General features: G+C 37.7%; 1 protein-coding gene across 2 annotated transcripts in view; it reads left to right on the top strand.

Moving 5' to 3' along the window:
- Positions 1 to 12,501, top strand: part of ralgps1 (Ral GEF with PH domain and SH3 binding motif 1) — a 152,608-nt gene that overhangs the window by 52,896 nt on the left and 87,211 nt on the right. For both annotated transcript variants that reach the window (XM_048210036.1, XM_048210035.1), the window contains one exon: positions 4,739 to 4,865. In XM_048210036.1, coding sequence (XP_048065993.1) covers positions 4,739 to 4,865 — 127 coding nt within the window. The remainder of the gene's footprint in view (positions 1 to 4,738; positions 4,866 to 12,501) is intronic.

Genomic DNA, 12,501 nt, shown 5'->3' with positions numbered 1-12,501 from the left:
TAAAAAAGAATTTGGTAGCATGTTAATGGAAAGAAGGAAAGATGTAAAGCTTTTGGGGGAGAGATGAGAGATGGAGAAGAGCGGGCTTATATACAGTGTAGACAGATGGCCCCTTGGTTCCAGTATTTATCCTAGCATAGTGTCACAATGCTTGCCAACTGACAAATGCAAGTTAAAAATTGGCTTTGGCTGATCAATAAAACCAGTTGGCCATTCATTTTATATGGAATTGTAACATACTACCATTTAATTCATTTTCCCATCCTTTTTTCTTGCATAATTCTACTTCCACTTACTAATTGATCCCCTGTTCCACTCTTTTTCCAGTCTTAAGATAGATAAAAAAGACAAATGGACGTACATCTCTTAACATTGCACCTGAAGGTAAGACGCTCATCCTCCTCAAACTCAGTGGAAAGTTGTTTGGAATGTGTCCCTGAGCTCAGTGCTGCTCCATCTTTAGAGCTGTTGATGTATGAAGGCTTTAACTGCTATCTGGAGCAGCTATAGAGGCAGAAAGCACAGTAATGGCCTCCATGAACTATACTGTAATCAAAGTCAGTCATTTGTTACTGCAAAATAAAATAAAGATGTTAGTGGTTGAAAAAATCCCCTCACTTTTATCGCCCTCGGAGGAATAGTTTAGCACTGTATGAGTAATGCCACTGTGGCAGCCGCTCAAGCCCCTGCGCTTGAGGAGCGAGGCCGGCTGCTGCTGTGGTCTTGGTGGCGGGTGGTGGAAGCTTGATAAAGGAGATCAGAAAAAGCTTTTGTTTTGGCATTTGAGTGCTCTAGCTCAGGCTAGAAAATGACTAGTGTAGCTGCGGAGATGGTACACACATGGAAATCACATTCACTTAAATATGCCGGTGCACTTATAATTTATTTATCTATCCCTGTTCATCATTTGTAATGGCTTTGTAATTAGTATTTCCTTAAAATATCATAAGCAGTCTTCCTTAGCTTGTAATACTTCTTCAAATCTTTGTCATAATATTATTATTTCCACACCAGGCTCCCTGATTGATGGTATTGTGATCTAACTTTCCTGCCATGGATTATCTCAACACCATTTAAAATCAAATAAAATCCGTACCGCTTCCTTTGGCAAATAAAAAAAAAAAAAAAAAAAAAAACACTTTTCTGTTTCTCTGTTGCAAGTCCAAAGGAGAAGAATCCAAGTTGTGGTTTATTAAATTCTTCAGGTAAATTTTAGGCCAACATCTAAATGATGATAATATATTCCATAGAGCGCTGTCTTACTGTCAAGTGAGCTTTCCACTCCCTTGCTGTATTGCTTGAGTATGAAGCTGCTGGAACATAAATGTATCCAAAAGTTATGCTGATTTGAGCAACTCTGCTTGTAAATGACTAATATAATCTGATTATTACAGTCCCACTGTGTTTCGGGGATGCATGACTTTTTAATGTGACATTCAGCTTTTTTACACCATGATCAACCCCTTCATACATTTTTTTTCCCCCGTTTCATTATTTAAAGGAGTAGCTCATCCAAAACTGAAAATTATGTCATCATTTACTCATCACCATATCTTTTAAAAGCCCCATGACTTTATTTTTTTGGGATTTTAAGGTGCTCCGTGCATGAAATTGAATTTATGTTTGTCTGTTTGTTTGTTTTGTTCTTTTTGGAATATGACAGTCTCTGATCTCCGTCACTTTCGTTGTATGGAAGAGAGAAATTTTAAAGGGATAGTTCACCCAAAAGTGAAAATTCTGTCATTATTTTCTCACCCAAACATGTTTGAATTTCTTTGTTCTGCTGAACACAAAGGAAGATATTTGGAAGAATGTCAGTAACCAAACTGACCCCCCAATGACTACTAGTATTTATTTTTCCTACTATGGTAGTAAATGGGGGGCGAAATCTGTTTAGTTGCTGACATTTTTCCAAATATCTTCCTTTGTGTTCAGCAGAACAATGAAATTCAGTGGGGGGTGAGTCAATGGGGGTCAAGATCTGTTTAGTTACTGACATTCTTCCAAATATCTTCCTTTGTGTTCAGCAGAACAAAGAAATTCATATGGGTTTGGAACAACTTGAGGGGGAGTAAATGATGACAGAACTAACCCTTTAAATAATGTACTTCACTCAAAATTTAAAATTGCAAATAAAATGTTTGTGCTATTTCCTACCATCCTTCTTTAGTCTAAAGCAACTAAAAATCATTTTTAAAAGAGTATAACATAATCTAACATTACGCTAGAAGACATGGAGGGTATTCTAGACACTGAGTTCAACAAGATGTGAACATTAATAAGGGAATGTCAGTATATGTGATTTCATCTCTGGAGACTGTGTTCATCTGTCAACAGTGTGGTTTCAGCATACTGCTTGCATTTTTTGAACAAAATCTTTTCTCTGACCAAACCTACGAAAGTGTGAACTGACTGGATTGCAGTATGTGTATTTGTCTAACACCAGAAGAGCATGTTGAAGTACTTTGTGGAAATGTACTGCAGCATTTGATGTGATAAAGAATTTTTGAGTTAATGAGCTTTCCGTTAATCCTTACAGGGTTTTTGCACATGGTCATCCCTACTGATGTTTTTCAACAGCGTGTGCTGTAACGAAGCGTTGGGTGAATTTATGCCACTCATAAAATCTTTCTAGACACTGAACCCATTTCATATGATCATGTGCTTTCCAGAAATGAGAAATATACCCAGTGCCGATAGCATATGTTTGTATATCTGGAGTTTAAGCTCTGGGAAGTTTTCTCTGAACACATTTTTATTAGTCTCCCAATAGGTTGTCTTGTTTTTCATATTTATCATATTTGCAGACAGCTTTATTTAGATCAGAAGACTTAGTGAAGCTCCCCTCTGACAAAATTCACAAAACAGCACCTCCCCCTACTAAAGTTAGTGGCCAACTGGGGAGTAACTGTTTATTTTTCAAGGGCAGTATATTTAAATGAATAAGGCATAGCTGAGATGAAAAATATGTTACAATAATAATAATAATTATTATTATTATTATTATAACACATTTAAAATAATAAAATAATAATTAGTAGTGTAATTATTGGCAAATGTTTTTCATCTCAGATACTTCTATTAATTCATTCAAATATTATAAAATGATGAATTAGCCAAGAAAAAAAAATAAAAATAATACTGTATATACATTAAAATGTATTCTGAACAAAATGGCTTCTTCTAAAGGTGCCCAAGAATGCTTTTTAAAATATGTAATATAAGTCTAAGGTGTCCCCTGAATGTGTCTGTGAAGTTTCAGCTCAAAATACCCCATAGATTTTTTTAAATAAATTTTTTTTAACTGCCTATTTTGGGGCATCATTAACTATGCACTGATTTTTTCAGCGCGCCGCCCCTTTAATTCACGTGCTCCCTGCCACACGAGCTCTCGATTATATTACAGCACATTTACAAAGTTCACACAGCTAATATAACCCTCAAATGGATCTTTACAAGATGTTCGTCATGCATGCTGTATGCATGCTTCGAATTATGTGAGTAAAGTATTTATTTTGATGTTTATATTTGATTCTCTATGAGTTTGAGGCTGTGCTCCGTGGCTAATGGCTAATGCTACACTGTTGGAGAGATTTATAAAGAATGAAGTTGTGTTTATGAATTATACAGACTGCAAGTGTTTAAAAATGAAAATAGTGACGGCTCTCTTGTCTTCGTGAATTCAGTAAGAAACGATGGTAACTTTAACCTCATTTAACAGTACATTAGCAACATGCTAACGAAACATTTAGATAGACAATTTACAAATATCACTAAAAATATCATGCTATCATGGATCATGTCAGTTATTATTGCTCCATCTGCCATTGTCGCTGTTGTTCTTGTTCCACATCCAGACGTTCTGCCCTTGTCTAATGCCTTTCATAATGTTGGGAACATGGGCTGGCATATGCAAATATTGGGGCGTACACCCCGACTGTTACGTAACAGTCGGTGTTATGTTGAGATCCGCGTGTTTTCCGGAAGTCTTTTAAACAAATGAGATTTACATAAGAAAGAGAAAGCAATGGAGTTTGAAACTCAATATATGTCTTTTCCATGTACTGAACTCTTGTTATTCAACTATGCTGAGGTAAATTCAAATTTTGAATCTAGGGCACCTTTAAGCAGACATCAGTATTTAGTGTGACCTCCTGGACTTCTTCAATTTTCTCAAAAATGAAACTCTGAGAAACTTCTCATCAGATTTTGAAAGTTTTCTTGGTCTTCTAGTTCTTTTCTGTTCCATTTAGGTTTAAGAGAGCTAGGTTCCTGCTATTGCTCAAGTGTAAGGGAGGTCAATAAATACTTGCCACTTTAGCCTATGAAAGCTGTTCCATCTTTTTTAATACTGTGTACAAATTTACTGTATTTTCTCATTATATTCTAATAAAGAGACTGAGAAATAATTATATATGGTCATTATATCATTGCTAAAACAACATCTAATGGTGGCCTAAGACTAAGACCATATACCATCTTTTTAAAATCATATTTGAATGAATTCAGTTACTAACAATGTACTTATTTGCCAACAGTAATAGTAACAAAGACAATAATTGTATATATTAATATTTTATTTTTTTACTTGAATTCATTACCTTTTTTTGTTCCTATCCTGCACTCAGACTTTGAATACGTCTGATTTGTATGTTTCACACTTGAGAAGAAGCCATTAGTTGTTGCTAATTTGCTGATTGAATGAACTGTTTGTTTGTTTGCTTTCTGTTCTGAACAGTTGATCAGTCGAAAGGACAAGGCCACCTTTGAGAAGCTTGACTTTCTGACGTCAAAGGAAGAGAATTACAACCGTATGAGAGAGTACATCAGGTCCCTCAAAATGGCCCCCTGCATCCCCTACCTAGGTGAGTGCTAGTAAAAGATCACAGTTGCGCTTATGTTAATGGTATTTTGGTACCTTCATCCACTTCCATTCAGTCAGAAATGCCATAAGGCCATAACTAAAGTATAAGATGTTTCCTTTGAACAGAAACATAATTTGGGTCAGGGAGAGGAACGGGTCATGCCTCACTAGACTTAACCAGCTTTGTGATATTGACTCATTTAATGCTAGCAAACGCATTTTACTTCAGTATTATGGCTTCCCATTGTTTCTTGACATGTAGATGATTGGTGATGGCAGGGTTCATTTTAAGTGAATTTTTTTTTTTTTTTTTTTTGCCTTGTCTCATCTGCACTTTCTCCAGTGTACAGCAGAGGGCATATCAATATACTGCTCCAGTTCAGGAATGATTGAGAAATGTGCCATATCCTGTTTTAGGTATCAACACAGGAAAGTAAATTACATACGTCAAACCATTTCAATGGTTTTTCAGGGATTCCTGCTTAAGCTCAAATATTCTATCACTGCACAATGCATGAACTGAAACACTCATTGGCTCTCTGAACATTTTTGTAAGATGGAAAATACAATGAAATTATGTTGAAATCCAGATTGGTACATTGGTAGCCGCTTTTTCTCTCTTATGAAAAGACATCTGTCAAAGACACTCGTGGATGTTGCAGAAGCCCAGTCAGGGATTATTTACACACACATCAGTCTCCTCTAAAGGCACTGACAGCACTTGAAATGGATGCCTCCCTCAGGATTGTCCAGCAGAGTCCAGATCTCTCACTCAGTTACGCTGTTCCATCTTATTCATCAGCAGCGAGGTCTTTATGACTAATCCAGCTGTTAGCCGAGAGCCCGACCTGATCAGAAAGGGATTTGGAGGCTTTATGTTTAAGAGGTCTTGTTTTACGAGATGCGCTTTTTAAGACGAGGATGTTTGACTTTGAACTGCACAACAGACCATACAGTATGTCATTGCCACGAGGCCCGAGCTCATGGTCACAGAGTTTTCCAGGTGCTCTTGTGTCATTGTGGTATGTGAATAACCTAAAGGCCAGTCAGAAATAACTTCAGTCGGCTGTAACTCAGATTATCTCTTGGTCTTTAACTTGTGGGCTGGTTCATTTCTAGAGGTCTGAAATGCACAAACAGACAGTCACTGTAAATTTTAAGAAGGTAAACATGTGGATTGAGCTGACGCATGCCATCTCCCTTCTCCCAGCCGCACACATCTTTCTCATTAACCAAATTTCCTTTACATAATCCACAGCGAGCGTCTGCTTCCACTTGGGCAGCGTGTCAGTAAACTGTGTCCAACTCATCAGAATGCTCTCTCAGACGTCACAGGGCAGAAACCACTGTACCTGGTGACGGTACCTTGTGGTTTAGTATATTCATAACATATTCCCATTTCTGAGCAGCAGGCAGTTGAAACCGCAGGGACGGAAAGACTGTCTGACGTGGCTGAGGTTGTGCAGGCTGTCACTTCAAATCTGTCAGTTTCCACTGTGCTTCTCCAGTGGCCCGTTCCATTTCCCATTGGGACAAAGGAAAAGGAAATTAAAGGGTTTGGGATTTTGTCAAACTCTCTTTTCATGCTTTTTGATGTATTTAATAGAACTTGTGTTATTGGTTTTAATACAAAAATTAATTCATACCTTCAGTTTGGAAGATAATAAGTTGACTTGGTGACTTGGCTTGAGATCTAGGATTGGAGCGTTAGTTTTCTGATTCTGTAACAGTTTTGTTTTCCTGTTAATTTTGTTATAAACATTCTTAAAAGAATTTACTGGCATATCGGGTGTTATTCGAGTTCAACTCACGCTCGCATATCACTGAGGTACAAAGAAATATGACAAGTTGATTGGTATATTCTGTTTTACACTTAGAATAGAAGACTAATATTTAGCAACAGGTTCAAGTAGGTCACACAAATTCACCATGTTGACTAATAGAAAGCTCCACAGTTTGAAAGTGACTTCTGTAAGAGATGTGCTTCATATCGCTACACAACTGACAACAGATAACGGACATTTTTGCTCACAAAATTTTGCCGTAATGTTTGTAAATGTGAATGTATATTAATTCATTAAAATAAATGTAATCGTATCGCTCTGCTCTGATTTAGAATGGAAAGAATTCTAGATTTTATGACCTGGAGATAAAATAACTAATAAAAGCAACGTTAATCGTTATTTTTTTATTATTATTTATTTTATGTAGATCAAAATTTTCAGATTCTTATTTCTGGTTTTAAACTCCAAATACTATCACCTCTTAGGCCAAGTTCACACAGTCATTTTTTGGGTTTGACAACCGCATTTACTTACAGGTGTGAGTCTCGAAATGTCTCGTTCACACAGCAACTTACAGTAGCGTTTGGGACACTGTCTGTATGAACGTGCAGTGAGTGTCAAGCCCGCATTCTCTTACTATCACTTTTCACATGACTAGAGACTAACTGAACCGCGAGTTCATCCATCAAAACTTCATTAACGAACATCAGCACGTAAACACGCGCTAGCCGGAGTCTTTAACCGACGCACACGCGTGTCACGTCCTTTGCGACATCTCGCGCATACACGGCATTTGAAAAGAAACACAAAACTGACATGAGCCGCTCCGGTAGAGAACAGTGACTGGATCTATGCACAGCTCACATCTCTGTCGCAGTAAGTTACCAAAAGCGAAACCACACACAAAACACCGGCACTCTTGCACTGTATGACGTGACAGACAACTAATTGTCCAGTAGGGTTCCGTTCACACAGCGCGAATATTCCGAAAATGCGGTTGTGAGTCCTGAAAATGTACAGGTGTGAGTTCGTTTATAGAATGCGGTTGTCACTCACGTAAATAACCGCACTGCGTGTGAACGCAACCGTATTAAGGACTCAACTACAGGACTGACAACCGTATTCTGCTGCTGTGTGAACGTGGCCTTAGACTTCCATTGTAAGTGCATTACCATAGACAGGACAAGTTATTAAATTATTAAAAACACATTATTTTCTGTGTTATTCAACAGCAAGCCACAGATGCATAATCTCAGTGGAGCTTGTTATATTTATATAACATTTATGGTAACACTTTAGTTTAGGGTCCAACTCTCAATATTAATTAGCATGCATGTTACTATAATATTGGCTGTTTATTAGTACTTATAAAGCACATATTAATTGCATGACCATATTCTAGATCCCTTGATCCTGCCCAATACCTAAACTTAAAGGGAGAGTTCACCCAAAAATGAAAATGAGCCCATGATTTACTCACTCTCAAGCCTTCCTAGGTGTATATGACTATCTTTGTCAGATGAACACAATCAGAGATATATTTAAAAATATTCTGGCTCTCCTAAGTATTATAATGGTAGTGAACAGGGCGCGTATTTTGAAGCCCCCAAAAAATGCATCCATCCATCATAAAAAATAATCCACCATACAGTTCCAGGGGGTTAATAAAGCGATGGGTTTTTGTAAGAAAAATATCCATATTTAAAACTTTATAAAGAAAAATAACTAGCTTCCAACAGATAACCGTACGCATCGTTTTGTGGCGGAAGAGTGACCTCTGACCCGACGCGTGATGTAATGGTGAACGCTGAAGCGTAAAGGAGAGAGCAAAACAAAACACCGGTCACAAATTAGAAGTCTAAAACGAGAAACTGTAAAGAGAAATGTCGGAGGTTTTCGATAGAAGAGCAGCTTGAGGTTGTTACAGAGCCATATTTGTCTAAACCGCGAGAAGTGTCTAAGCTTACGCTACTCCTACATTCTGCGTCATACATCGCCTCAAGGGTTTACTCATTTAGCGCAAGTCGACTTGCGCAGTATGTGTACGGTCATTTGCGGTGTTCGTCTGAAAGAAGATAGTCATATACACCTAGGATGGCTTGACAGTGAGTAAATCATGGGATAATTTTCACTTTTGGGTGAACTGTCTTACTATTACTATTAATAAGCAGTAATTAGGAGTTTACTGAGGCAAAAGTCATTGTTAATAGTTGGTTACTAGTAGGGATGTCCAGATCCGATCACGCGATCGGAAATCGGGCCCGATCACGTGGTTTCAGACTCGATCGGAATCGGACGTTACCTCCCGATCAGGACTCTGATATATATGTATTGGGGTGCAACGGTTCTCTGTAAAAAATCGAACCGTACGGTTCTCCACTTACGGTTCGGTACGCACTTGCACCGTGGTCCATCTCGAATGAGGACGCATCTATTGGTTAATATGGTTTGTTTAAAATAGCAACGTGGGAAACAGACAGACAGAGTTCAGATAATGTATGTTTCAGTCGATGGATGCGCAAAACGGTACAACAACAATAATCAGAACGCGTGGACAAAACAGTTACTCTTTGTAAACTGTTAACTGCGAGTGCCGTCTGCTCTAATGTCCAGTCATTTACGCCGTCATCGCCGTTGATAGCGCGAGCGCAGGTGAGACCTGAACAGCACACGCTGCTATCTGTGTTTAAACTAACTCATGTAAGCCTTGCTGATTTAAACCTTCAAGAACAAAACGCGAAAGAGAGCTCGCGCGCTGTGAGAAGATTTGTGTGCGCTCATCCGAAGCGCGCACACGCTTATTTCAGTCAGCGCGCAAATACTGAGTTCTCTTTCAAGTCTTGCGCTTCAGCGGACAAATTCATACAAAAATTATGTCAACATGCCCGTCTTAGCGAGTATCCTAGCAAACATAGTCGGTTATGTCTTAAGTGAACGTATATTAGTCGAGAAAGAAAGGCACATGTGTAACAGTATATGTAGGCCTACTGGATCGTGCATGTCTTATAGGGAAAAAAACTATTCCTGCTGCCTGTTTTTAATGTTAAATCAAACAACAAATAACAAAGAAATCACTCACTGCTCTTGACTGAATAGTTTTTGTAACTTCAATAATGATTAATCTTTATTTATTTTATACAGTAAAGATAATATGCAGTGATATTTTATATTTGATTACTTTATCCATTTTCTGTATGTGAAAACTACTGTTAGATACCTGAAAAACCTGAAAAGCACCGTTCCTGGATCCTGGATCTGTTTTTTCGCTCTTCTTTATTCTTTTTTATGTATTATAGCAGTATCGGATCGGGACTCGGTATCGGTAGATACTCAAAATCAAATGACTCGGACTCGAGGGCAAAAAAACATGATCGGGACATCCCTAGTTACTAGTGAGAATTGGACCCTAAACTAAAGTGTGACCACATTTATTAAATAGTCAAAGAGCTAATTTGTTGTTTGAGTCTTGTGAAGAACTTTTAAATTAATTGTTTGAGCCTTTTCCCTTTAATTTGGCACATTAAAGGTGCCATCGAATTGAAAATTGAATTTACCTCGGCATAGTTGAATAACAAGAGTTCAGTACATGGAAATGACATACAGTGAGTCTCAAACTCCATTGTTTCCTCCTTCTTATGAAAATCTAATTTGTTTAAAAGACCTCCGAAGAATAGGCGAATCTCAACATAACACCGACTGTTACGTAACAGTCGGGATCATTAATATGTATGCCCCCAATATTTGCATACAGGGAGTGCAGAATTATTAGGCAAGTTGATTTTCTGATCATATTTTTTTCCCAAGCACATTTTACCAATTCCAATCCACATCAATCTTAATAACTACTATTAATATTGTTTTTAATCATTTATAAGTGATATATAATTGTTCATGAAGGCTGGAAATGAAAAATGCCTTATATTCAGGTGTGCAGAATTATTAGGCAAGTTTTCTTTTACAGGCAAAATGAGCCAAAAAAGAGATTTAACTCAGACTGAAAAGTCAAAAATTATTAAATACTCATGAGAAGGACGCAATACTAATGCAATACTAGAAATTGCAAAGTTAAAGCATGACCAAGGGACAGCAAAATGCTCATTGGGTCAGCGGGGTCAGACAAAAACAGGTGGAAAAGAAAAGACACGTTAACTGCAAAATAATTAAGAATTATGTGTGAAACCATCAGGAACCCTTTAGTCTCCAGCGCCACCATTTTCCAGGTCTGCAACCTACCTGGAGTCTCCAGAAGTGCAAGGTCTCAGGATCTCAGAGACTTAGGTTAGCTAAAGAATCCTAAAAAATGACCCGCACTTGATAAGAATCACAAGCTGAAGTGTTATAAAATACATGAAGACTGGGTTTTTATAGGCCTTATAAACAGACAGCTTGAGAGTGACTCCTGAAGGACCAGCACCACATCCTCTTGTACCACTGTTTGAAGAATTTATCTTCCAGAATCTGGCAGTAAGTTTTGGAAGATCATTTTTAGTCCATCTCTGCAAGACAGACATTTCAGGATAAGAGATGGACTAAAAGTGAACTCAAACACCTTACTGCCAGATTCTGGATAAATTCTTCAAACAGTGGTACAAGAGGATGTGGTGCTGGTCCATCAGGAGTCATTCTCAAGCTGTCTGTCTATAAGCCCTATTAAAACCCAGTCTTCATGTATTTTATAACACTTCAGCTTGTGATTCTTATCAAGTGCAGGTCATTTTTTAGGATTCTTTAGCTAACCTAAGTCTCTGAGATCCTAATACCTTGCACTTCTGGAGACTCCAGGTAGGTTGCAGCTCTGGAAAATGGTGGCGCTGGAGACTAAAGGGTTCCTGATGGTTTCACACTTAATTCTTCACCTTAATTCTTAATTATTTTGCAGTTAACATGTGTCTTTTCTTTTCCACCTGTTTTTGTCTGACCCCGCTGACCCAATGAGCATTTTGCTGTCCCTTGGTCATGCTTTAACTTTGCAATTTCTAGTATTGCATTAGTATTGCGTCCTTCTCATGAGTATTTAATAATTTTTGACTTTTCAGTCTGAGTTAAATCTCTTTTTTGGCTCATTTTGCCTGTAAAAGAAAACTTGCCTAATAATTCTGCACACCTGAATATAAGGCATTTTTCATTTCCAGCCTTCATGAACAATTATATATCACTTATAAATGATTAAAAACAATATTAATAGTAGTTATTAAGATTGATGTGGATTGGAATTGGTAAAATGTGCTTGGGAAAAAAATATGATCAGAAAATCAACTTGCCTAATAATTCTGCACTCCCTGTATGCCAGCCCATGTTCAAGGCATTACACAAGGGCAGCCAGTATTAACGTCTGGATGTGCACAGCTGAATCATCAGACTAGGTAAGCAAGCAAGAACAACAGTGAAAAATGGCAGATGGAGCAATAATAACTGACATGATCCATGATATCATGATATTTTTAGTGATATTTGTAAATTGTCTTTCTAAATGTTTCGTTAGCATGTTGCTAATGTACTGTTAAATGTGGTTAAAGTTACCATCATTTCTTACTGTATTCACGGAGACAAGAGCCGTCGCTATTTTCATTATTAAACACTTGCAGTCTGTATAATGCATAAACACAACTTCATTCTTTATAAATCTCTGTATGTAAACATCCAAATAAATACCATACTTACGCGATTAGACATGCCGCATGACGAACACTTTGTAAAGATCCATTCTGAGGGTTATATTAGCTGTGTGAACTTTGTTTATGCACTGTTTAAGGCAAGCGCGAGCTCCGTGGGCGGGGAGCGCGAGCATTTAAAGGGGCCGCAGCCTAAATCAGCTCATATTTAATGATGCCCCAAAATAGGCAGTTAAAAAAA

The sequence above is a fragment of the Megalobrama amblycephala genome, linkage group LG12 (genome assembly GCF_018812025.1).
Source record: "Megalobrama amblycephala isolate DHTTF-2021 linkage group LG12, ASM1881202v1, whole genome shotgun sequence".
In the NCBI taxonomy this organism is placed as follows: Eukaryota; Metazoa; Chordata; class Actinopteri; order Cypriniformes; family Xenocyprididae; genus Megalobrama; species Megalobrama amblycephala.
Note: the sequence above shows the minus strand (reverse complement) of the source record. Positions and strands in the feature narration are given on the sequence as shown.